We start from the raw sequence: 12098 nt of genomic DNA, 5'->3' as shown, positions 1-12098 counted from the left end.
TATATATATATATATATATTATATATTAAATATAATATTATCTGTTTATCAAGTCTACGGGTTTATCTATTATAAGAGCATTAAACCAAACACAAATAATTTACTAACTTATAACTTTGCAGTTATATCTATTATAAGAATAATAAACCTTATACGGACTATTTATTAAATCACAAGTCTGTAGGTATACCTGTTATAGGAAAATATTAAACCTGACATTATCTTCTCACTAAACTAGAAGTCTAAAAGTATATCTGGTTTACGAATACTTAACAGGAACTGTTTACAAAACCATAAGCTTGCACATATATCTATTAGGATAGTATTAAACCTAATACTAACTATCTAACAAAGTACAATGCTACAGCTCCAGTATTTTACACATTTTAAACCTAACACTGATTTTTCACAAGCATGCAAATGTGCAGGTGTGTTGATATATTTATTCATCAGTTAAATTATTTTAGTAAAATAACAGATTTTTTTTTTAAATTAGGTCCTCCGGTGGAACAGCGGTAAATCTATGGACTATACATAATATCGAGGTTCGATTCCCCGTGATGGACACAACAGATAGCCAATGTGGCTTTTTTTCTAAAACAAACAATCATCAAACTAATGTCTTAGGCTTGATAGCTTTTAGGTGCTTTATTTTACTGGCGTTATTTGGCTGACGTTAGTCTGAAGAGATTGCTAAGATCAAACTCGTTGTTCTATGTCCGTAAAGAATTTAATAACATGAAAAAACTTTGATTAATATATACTAGAGATGACATGAAATTGTGTTGAAACTGTAAGAAGACAAAAACGTAATAAAGTCTTCATGATATTTCAACGAATCAAAAGGAAAACAAATATAAAAGTAGTAAAGATGACATGAATTTTGCTGAAGCCCTAAAAATCATGTGTAGTAAAGTTGTCATTTTGTTGAGATTTTAGGAAGCCAAATAAGTAATAAATATGACAACTGGTGTAGTAAAACTTTACTAAAACAGGGAAATCCACTGATTTCAATTTAATTCCCTAAGTATTTGAATTCAAATTGAGAAAATATTGAAAAACCTGAGCCTGTGCTATCTCACGGTGAAAAGAAATTGAAATGGTTTTATTAAAGATCAAACAATTTTCCTGTTTCTCTGTTTATTTTAAAAGGTTTAAAGCGTATGAATGCAAGATAACGTTGCTGTTTGTTTCTTTACAGAGCCCCCTAACAGGTTTGTTAGAAGAAAGTCGGGTAAGTCTGACAAGCCATTTTTATGTTCCATAATTTTATTTTTTTATGTATCCAAACATTATTTGCGATGCAAGTCTAATATTTTTATTATTCACTTTCCATGTATTCCTAATGTAAGCCTCTAACTAGAAGTATGATATTAAATCGCTAGTAATAAAATGTAATACATGTTATATTGGGCCATGGTTTTATTTATTTTGCTAATACTGTAAGTAAAAATGTGAAGATGTCAGTTTTAGTTTTATGTTTTATGCTTGATGTGTTGAAGGCTTGGTATGTCGATATAGAGGTGTAGTTGTTTAATGAGTCTCTTACATAAAAACATTCAAAATCGTCGCCAGCCATTCGTTGAGTACAAACGTTATTAATCTCGCAAGCTTTGCCTGATAAGCTTCTATTAACCGGCATTTTGTGTTTTGTATTAAGGCTTTGTCAATATAGTCAGTCCAGATTTAGAAATATCAAAGTGCTATTTATTGAGTAAAGACGTACATAATTAATAAACAATAAATGTGTTACAATTTCTTTATATAGCCCATTGAAACGTGTTAGACATGTGTATTGTAAGAGCTAAATATAAGTTTAACAGATGAGAATAGAAAAAGCCGTTTTAGCTAACACGTTCACTTCATAATAATTTAAAATCCAGTTGTTCTCATGGATTCATGACTTATAGCATAACATCACTTAATCTGCAATTAATTGTTAATTTATGACGAGTTTGCATTTGATATGCTGAACAAGTTGGTGAATAGTTTTTCATAATTCATGACAAAACGGCAAGAAAAGAAAAATATTCTTTTTTGCTTCAGACTCGCACAATAAAGGTATAATTCGTTATTAGTGTTTTCTTTGTCACTTGTCTGGTGTACCTAAGCGACACGATGTCCTTTGTTTTAAAACAAAGTACTAAATTATCTTTTCATGAAGCTGAATAAATAAATTACTTACCAGATTGATGTTATTCACGGAACAACAGCAACAAAACAGTCGACTTGCTATAATGAATTTCAGTTTTTAGCGATTTGTTAGTTTATGAAGCTCCGACCGTGTAAGTTTCCACTTTACTTAAATACGTGTCAACTTTATTTAAAAACTTGTATCACCACATTATTGATGAAAAGTAGCGGTAACAAGGTTTTGAGGTATGATGTCGGTTGAGTATTAATGTTTAAAAAATCGATATGTTTTAGGAAAGAATAATTTGATTATGTTACTATCTGCAAATCACGTACACGTGGCCAGCGCGATTATTGTACGTTCCTCGATGACGATAGCCAAGTTGAGGCTTACAGCACTAAAATTTGAAGTTCGAATTTGGAGTTTGATCCCTGAAATGGACACAAAAAGATAAACTGTTGTGCAGTTTTGCGCTTAAAAGAAAACAAACAAACGGTTGTTTACAAAAGATACCAGTATTTCTGCACATGTTTAAAAGCTCTTGAATTGTATGAAGTTTAAATGTTTCTGATTTAGATCTACTTTTGAGTCAGTTGTGAAAATATCTTGACAGTGTTTTTCATACCCTGTACACTTACACTATGTATAATTTTACTAATTTTCACGACATTGACTTTAAGCAACTTTCACATTTCAGGGATGTAGTTCACGTACATCAGCAACACTTGGATCGCATTCAAGGGCAATTTCGTGTTTTTATAACGAATTGGAGACTCACTTTGAGGAATGACGTAATTCAGTCATTTCTTGCAATGTGGCCGTTACTATGTGGTATCAAGATGTGTTTTTCCTCTTTCGTTACTCTACCTGGTGATAAAATCGATACATTAACTAAGCATCTTAAGGTTGTGACTGTACATAAAAGTACAGAATATCTAGGGTATACTTATATTATTATTATTACTTCGCGCACTGCTGTAATTTCATTCTGTTGATCGAGAGCTTACCTACTCTCTGTTTGTTGCTACACTACAAAACATAGTGCACTGGGTATTATTATGCTACAAATTGCATTGCGTTTTGCTTCATCGCAAGTCATAAACTATTTGCTACGTCTTTATAAAAAATGAAGCCACATATTTCTTTAATATATTTACATTTATTGATTTTAATGTTGCAGTTTTACATTACTTATAATCATAACTGTTGTTTGTGAACAACTGTACGCTATTCATAGTCATATTATTGTCCTATAATTTGGTGATTTTAAAGAGCCGAGTGTCACATCTGTGTCATATAGAAGCTCCATGTGAACAGTTGTATATCATTTATAGTATTTCCCTTGTGACTTTTATTAGTTCATTTGCTGATTATATACAGATTACGTCACTTATAGTCATACACTTGATTTAATAACACACTTTTTCAATAAGAATAGTATTAAAACTGATAAATTTGATAAATTACTTACATATTTGTTGTTTTTTTTAATTGGAAATTAAGTTTTTTCAATGTTACATTTTAACTTTACTCGCCAGTTTAAAACTTACGATCTCAATTTATTCAAAAGTTTGGGAATTATTAGTTACTTTCTTCCAAAGATTGTAATTTACAGCTTTATTTATTTATTTTTTTTACAGTTTTACATGTTATGGTTTCACTTATTTTACGTATTTAGAAGTAATGGTTTGTGGTTTCACTATCTTCGTAGGATTAGAGGTTGTTATTTCACTTGCTTCAGAAGTTTATAAATAACATTTTAACTTTTATCACAGATTATCGTAAGAAATATGAATTCATTGTTGTTATACTTTGAAAAATTACAATTTCACTTACTTTCTAGTTTTCGCTGAGCAGTATGATCCAGCAGAAGATGAAGATGATGATAATGAAAAGGCAAGGATATATTAACATTTTTTAAACACACACATATCATCTTAAGGAGTAGTTTAAAAAGCTGTCAATTACATCATTCTTAATAATGTAATGATTATATTTCTAATATTTCAGTAACTTATCCAAACTCATATTGCTTATTAAAGTTAGAAAAGTTAATACTTTATCGTCATTAAGTCAAAGAAACAAAGAACAGAACTGAAATCAAAATTATATCTTGGGTCCTATGATTCGCTGAATTTTTCTAAAAATAAAGAGCCCGTTGATAATACATCGATAGTAACAACCTTTGGAGTATAAAAAGCAGGAAAAAATAGGAATGATAAAGTCCCTTCATCTGCAAAGCATAACTTTGTATGGCACAACATGAAGCTTTCTGGTCTTCAAGTAGTGAGTTAAAGCGTGATTTACCCGACCATAAAACTAGTTACATGTTATTTTTATGCACACTGTTTTACATCAGTACTATCTGTCCACCGTGGGAATTCGTACCCAGGATTTTAGCATTGTGAATCTTGAAACTTACCTCTAACCCATCGACGACATAACGAGATGAGCTTCTTATGATAATATATTACAAGTTTATCACGATGTGTAAATAGACGAATTCATTATGATAATTTAATCAAATTATGCAATCTTCTCTGTTCTGCAAATTATTTATATATTATTTCTTGATCAAATCCTGTTTTTTAATCGCTTTATTTACTTTTTTTCAATTGTAATCTTTAGTTTGAACTATATATTTATTGCTTGTTTCACAAAATAACCAGCCGTTCATTGTTGTTCCCCGATGGGTCAGCAGTACGTTTTCGCATTTACAGTACTAAAATCCGGGGTTCGACTTCCCGCAGTGGACAGAGCACAGAAATGTCCATGGAGAAAATTGACACTAAAAAAAACAATAATAGCAACATTTATCGTTCCCATTATAAAATATACATCAACGGAGCTCTGTATAAAGTTTAACCTTTACCTCTAGATAGATAATGTTATGAAACCATGAACAATGATATTGTTTACTAAAAGTCATATACATACTAATATTGCTAAGACTGAATCATACACAAATATTTTCCCTCAAGTCTTTATCACTTCCATTTCATAGAAGTAGGCCATCTGAAAAATATTTCGATATATTATTAAGATTTTTAAAACAATACTTATATTTTGTGAAAATTTGTTTTGGAAACATTTTTGTTTTAGAAAAGGTAGTTTGAACATATTATGAATAACTGCTATGAACTATAAAAAAGCAATTAAATGTATAATGAATATGTTAACTGCATATCTGTTGATTTAAAATCTGACAAATTGAAAGACGACACTACATAAACAACCTGCTAGATCATAATGGATATGAAAAATGCGTAATTGAAAAATTGACCAAAATATTTATCTCTTTCATAGCTGGAGGATATTATGGAAGCGAATATTTCGAGAATAAAGATGTTTTTCTTTAAAGTAATTTAAAAGAAAGGAAGTTCTTAATGCCAATTTATTATTTGTTCATAAATATTAGAAGCAATATCATTTGTAAAAATTGCTTGGAGCTAATCGTAACGTTGTCCCATAACAACAACACCTTATACACAAGTTCATACAAAACATAACACTAACGATTACATTCGATCACTTGTATATAAGTTATATAAGAGAATGTTCTACTTCATTTAACTTTTTAAAGATATTCCGATTCTGTTTATAATTGCAACATGTGTTTCGTTGTCGAATACAATATTTATTTATTGGTTTGATTATTATTACTTAAAAATACCGAGAACATTATAAAGTCTTCTCATAAATTATAGCAGCTTTAGTTTAGCTTATATGAGAAGAACTAAGGCTAAGTTCCTCGATTACACTTGTATCATTCAGAAAAACAAAACACAACTAAAAGTTCTAAATTACATTTGTGAAATGTATTTCTATTAAAGCCTATAAAAGCTGAAATGTTTGTTTGAAAAAGAAAGTTTTGTGTTAAGGATATAAATATTTAACAGAAAACTTCTTTCAGGCCGTATATCCCAAGACAGAAGAACAGAGACAGAGACTGGAGGAATCAGTTCAAAATATCTTGTTGTTTAGGTCCTTGGACGAGGTGTGTTGGTATAAGTTTCTGTATATATTTACATTAGTATAAAGACAATGTTATCATATCAAGGTTTTAGTTTCGGTAAGCCGTCGGACAAAGTAATCTTTGGACAAGCTTTGTCGGTATATGTTTCTGTATTTATTTATATTATTATCAAGACAATGTTATTATATCAAAGTTTTAGTTTCAGTAAACCGTTGGACGTAATCTTGTGAATTTTGTGAAACTATCAACTGTACCAGCTTTAAAAATAGTACTCAGGAGTGAAAAAAAATATCACTAAGCCACTGATATTCCTTAAGTTTTTTTCTCTTTTCAAGGAAAGGTGCGGATTTAGATAGAACTGTGAACTTGGGAGTTGTTGAACCTGGTTCAATTCCGTGCAATACCACAAAATATCCCCCACACACTTTAGGTTATGGTTGAGTTATAAGAATAGCAGTCAATTATTTAACATGTACGGTAGGTTACCACAAAATATCCCCCACACACTTTAGGTTATGGTTGCGTTATAAGAATAGCAATCAATTATTTAACATGTACGGTAGGTTGTTGTTGAAGTTAAGCACAAAGATACACAGTGGGCTATCTGTGCTCTGCCCACCACGGGTATCGAAATCCGGTTTCTAGTGTTGTATGTCCGCAGACATACCGCTATGCCACTGGGAGACTCTTTGGTGGGTGGTGGGTTTTCTATTGACTGGCTGTCTTCCTTCTGGTCAGTAGTTAAAAATTAGAGATGGTGTCAGATAGCCTTATAGCAGCTTTCCATAAATACAAAATATAACTATTGTTTAGTGACGTAACAGGGGGAAAAATGTTTATTTTCCAAAATCTAAAATAAAACTTTTGAATAATAGGTTTTTTTCATTTCTCCAAAGTGCTTATCAGTTGAAAAAAAAAATAAAACATTTTTCTTGTAGAATGAACCTGTCAATATGATTGCTGGTTTTATTTGTACTGTTTAGACCTATTTATGTTATTAGTACTATTTCTACCCGTCTCTATCATTATTTATGGTATTAGTATTATTTTGACCCACAATAAATTATACATTTAGTACAATTTAACTATGTATATATATATATATATACATATATATATATTAAGAAATTAGTTCTGTTGTGGACACGTGAGGTAACGTCAAATGTGATATCTTATGCTTTAACTGAAATACATCTTTATAACACTTTTCATTAAATTTCAACTTAGAAATTCTCTTCTTCACTTTTAATAATAAGTACTTTTGATACACTTCTTACAATCACATTGTTATGTTATGTTTTTTAATTACGTTACTGAATCTTTAATACATTTCTTAATGATATCGGGAACGTCTTTTCCGGAACAGTTGAAGGCTTCTATCTTTGTTTAACATAATTGTTTACGTTATTAATTATGTGTATACAGTTATATGTAAAAAACATATAATACATAACACTAGTTCCTAAATGATTTTAACAGTCTGATTATACTGTCTTCATTTAACTATTATAACATGTGAACCTAATGTAAGTATGAAATAGTGACAGTCGCAATAAAAAAAAAAAGATTTATTTTTCCAAAATACGATTGTCGTATTTGAATACAAAAAGTCCTGAAAAAACGTAACATCTAACTCAAATTAAGTGTTATAAATTGACTGACTGCAAATAGAACTATTTCACAAGACACAGTGTGACTAGAGTTGAATATCATGAAGTAAAAGTAGGCAGAATTATATACTCGAGCCTAGACTGTGCTAGACGGACAGTTACATTGTATCAGCTCCTTTAAATATCCTGGAAAATCTGTTAAAACAATGTAAGAGCAGCTTTTATAGGAAAACAAGATTATTATATGCTAGGATTAAACAATATATATATATATAATTTAAAAAAAAAAGGTAAATATACCCAAAAGAAGAAAAACTAAATATTTCAAATTTATGTTAGATTTTAATCCAAATGTTCTAATGCACTTAAATTATTAAATGTAACTTAGATCAAATATATAAAATACAAAGTGTCCAAAAAGCGTGGAACCATAGGCACTTCAACGAATTTTACAGAATGTGTTCTAAATGCTGTCATTGTAATTCAAAACAAATTTAGATTAACAGCAGGATTAACTCGACCTTCTTATGTTTTGACAGCGCCATAGTCAGTCACGTATCTGAAATTAAGAAAAACTGCAAAGCACCTAATGTTCCAGACTTTTCGGACACCCTGTATGCTATATTTTGTTAATGTGAATTATAATGTGGAATATTTTAATTTTTCAGCAACAAATGCGGAAAGTTCTGGATGCCATGTTTGAGAAAAAAGTGAGCTAAATCAGATATTTTCATATTCACGTATTTAGAAAAGTTCTTGTTGTACACAGCTTGTGTACAGGACAGATAATTAGAAGATCAAAGACAGCTACTGTTTAGGAAAGAACGCATAATTATATCTAGAAAAATATAAATACAAAATATTAAATAATAACCTTATCGAGTAAAATATAAACAAAATAGAAAAGTAAACGTCATAAAAATCAATACGGTTTCACTGGATTTATGAAACTTATTTGGATGTGGAAATTTTTATCTTAATGTTAGTGTTGAGATTATGACATAATTTTAAGCAAATCCATATATTCAATGCATATAATACATTTATTTTATAATACCAAGCATGTTCCTCTTTATAACATTTATAACCTAAATGTCGGATGTAAAGCGGTCGCCTTAAAGCTTTCTTGTTCTTAGTTTTTAAAAAGTATTATCAAGTATATTCCCTTTTGTAACGTATATATAACCAACATAAGTATAAAGAAATCGCCTTAAAGCTTTCGTAGTCTTAGTTCTTCAAAAATAATATCAAATAATGCTTCTTCATTCGTCTGATTTGATTAAAATCTGCTTAAAAGTCTTCTGATATGATTGTTTTTACGAAATAGACACATGTTAAACTAAAAAAAAAAAGATTTGGAGGAATATTTTTGCAAAATCCGATAAAAAGATACTTATTTCGTTGCGTTAGAATAGTTAAAAATACATTAATTTTTAATTTTCGTGTGCACTGTTTGTATTTATACAAATGTGTCACATTTAGTTTGACAGACCAGCTTTTTTAATCATTTGCCCGAAGCTGCAGAAATGCGATCCACTTTGTAGCTGTGGGTGCGTTATAAGAGTAACGTTCAAAAACTAGTTTCAGTGAAAATAAAATGGCGGTAGGTGCTTTTGACATGTAGCCTTCTCTCTAGACTGTTACTTTTAGAATTAATGACGGCTATACGAGAAATTCTGAAGAAGAAAAAACAGTTAGTCATTTGTTAAGTTGGACAGTAAAATTAAACTTATTAAAACATACAGCTCCTCTGCATTCACTATCAAGTCCAATAAGTACACAATGCGTTCATTAACAAGTCTTCTCTGTATTCAATAACAGGTTCACTGCGTTCATTAACAAACCTACTCTGAATTCACTAACAAGTGCACATCCCATTCATTTATGAAATATTACCAATTTTCTACGTACTCAAACGTGGTGTTGAACTTTCTAAGTGATTTCTACCAGCATCTGGTGACACAAAAAAGTTAAAAGCATTTAGTGAGACTCCCAATTTCTAAATTTCGACAATTTCATGGAATAATTCTTATTGTAAGTAACTGTAGGATGTAAGGACAAAGCGATCAAGCCTTGTTTTAATTCATGTTCATTGCTTTCTTGTTCATTTTTTTTTCGTTTTTTTGCAGCAATTCAAAAAGCAGTCAACAGAACTGCAACCGATAACTCAGTAATGTTGATAAGCTATAACGGTTTATTAAATTTATTTTTATTTTTACCCATGTTTTCTTACTAGAAAGAGAATGTTAAAGACATGTTCCATCTTTTGCTTCATCATCTATCATCTGGTTTAGAGGGACGTTCAAGAAATACCATCCCTCATCAGGGACTCATAACTAAGCCAACCCAAATTGATCCGTTCTTCTGAATTAGACATATGTTTGAGGAATATCATCTCTCAGGTCCTGGCCAAATCAATATGATTTACTATTCTGGATCAGATGGGCGTTCTGGAAATATTATCCCTGGGCTAAGCGAAACGAAATCTGAGAACACTATCCTACATCGGCTATCCAGGGCTTGACTTCCATTCCTCTAGATTAGATAGATGTTGGGGGGGACACCATCCTTCATCAGTAATCTTGGGCTAGAGCAAAACAAAATCGGTCAATTTTTCCTAGTAATAAATATGTTTGAGAAATACCATCTCTCACATATCTGTGTATTGGGCCAACTCATATTGTTCAACTTTTCTGGATTTCGTAGATGTTTGGGGAATACCATCTCTCACCAGTAAATCTGGGCCACACCATATCAAATAGGCCAATTCTTTGCGACTTGACAGATGTTTAGAGTATACCATCTCTCACCAGTAATCATAGGCTATACACGCACACACACATATATCTCTATGTGCCAAACCAGAAAATGAAAATGAAACCTTAGTTTAAGTCGGAGTAGGATGCAACACCTTTACTATTACAGAGAAAGACTAAGAGACTTGTACCTGATTCAAAATTAAGAAAATAAAATATTACTATTTATGGATTTAATATAACTCCATTATGATGCCCCAAGAAATTGTCAGCGAGAACTATTAACAACTAGCATGAGTTAATCTTCACAAACCCTTGTAATAAAGGCAATCAACTAGCATGAGTTAATCTTCACAAACCCTTGTAATAAAGGCAATCAACTAGCATGAGTTAATCTTCACAAACCCTTGTAATACAAGCAATCAACTAGCATGAGTTAATCTTCACAAACCCTTGTAATACAAGCAATCAACTAGCGTGAGCCAATCTTCACAAACCCTTATAGTACATACAATAAACTAACAGGAGCCAAGCTTCACAAGTCTCGATAGTACAAACAATCAACTAATATAACAGGCTTTAAACGCAAGAAGTTCGACAAACAAGCTTTTCAAATAATCGTTCCTTGCCAGCTAGTCGTAAAGAAATATCATCACTAGGTTAACGAAGAAACATATTACAGTTTAAAATTTTCTTAATATCCAAACAGAATAAGATGAGTTTTCTTGAATATTAAATTGGGTGAAACATATAAAATAATTTTGCTGGATCAATTGTATTTTTGATCAACAATGTCTTTGAACTGAAAATTCCTAAGCCTTTAATATTGACCATTAACTTCTGATCAAAGCAATTTACTTTGATGAATTATAACTAAAATTATTCCAAGTAATTAATATAGCTAATTTAATAAATCATTCCAACTGCGTTTATACAAAGTCATAGATCAGAATGTGAAAGATATTTTCAGTAGTAATCCAAATAATATTTCATGATTTGAGTCAGCTTAGGAGATTTAGGTTAGTTCAAAAACCATACACTAGGTTTACAATATAAAAATCATGATAAATAATATACAATGAAATATATGTATAAATTACATATGTTAAAAATGTTAATTAATACGCTTAATGAAGCTTATAGTAAAGAAAGAGTAGAGTACAACCCACTTACAAAACACAAACAAACTAGTTGTTTGCTTCATGAACTATCATTTTAGCTACTTTAAACATTTCGAAGAGTATTCACTTATATCAGTTCGAGTATTTTTTGCTAGGTTGAACCAGGGCAAGTGGTAATCAAACAAGGCGATGACGGGGATTATTTCTACGTCATACAAAAGTAAGTAAACTTATATTCAAGGACCTCTAACAGTGTGATTATTAACATCTCTGATGTTCCCGTTTAGATAGACAGTATTAACGTGTTTTTATAAAACAGATAATTTAATGCAACAGTATTGATCTACGTTTCATTTGTGACCCTATTTCATCCATCAGCCTGTACATATATATATATATCATTTCATCCATCAGCCTGTATATATGTATATATTATTTCATCCATCAGCCTGTACATATGTATATATCATTTCATCCATCAGCTTGTACATATATATATAT

The 12098-nt window shown here is 30.6% G+C and overlaps 1 protein-coding gene across 2 annotated transcripts in view; it reads left to right on the top strand.

The window, feature by feature from the left end:
* LOC106462779 (cAMP-dependent protein kinase type II regulatory subunit-like) overlaps positions 1-12098 on the top strand; it is a 103420-nt gene that overhangs the window by 57148 nt on the left and 34174 nt on the right. For both annotated transcript variants that reach the window (XM_022390116.1, XM_022390117.1), the window contains exons 2-6: positions 1202-1234; positions 3978-4030; positions 6048-6131; positions 8389-8430; positions 11753-11817. In XM_022390116.1, coding sequence (XP_022245824.1) covers positions 1202-1234; positions 3978-4030; positions 6048-6131; positions 8389-8430; positions 11753-11817 — 277 coding nt within the window. The remainder of the gene's footprint in view (positions 1-1201; positions 1235-3977; positions 4031-6047; positions 6132-8388; positions 8431-11752; positions 11818-12098) is intronic.

This window comes from Limulus polyphemus, unplaced genomic scaffold (genome assembly GCF_000517525.1).
Source record: "Limulus polyphemus unplaced genomic scaffold, Limulus_polyphemus-2.1.2 Scaffold1247, whole genome shotgun sequence".
Taxonomy (NCBI): Eukaryota; Metazoa; Arthropoda; class Merostomata; order Xiphosura; family Limulidae; genus Limulus; species Limulus polyphemus.
Note: the sequence above shows the minus strand (reverse complement) of the source record. Positions and strands in the feature narration are given on the sequence as shown.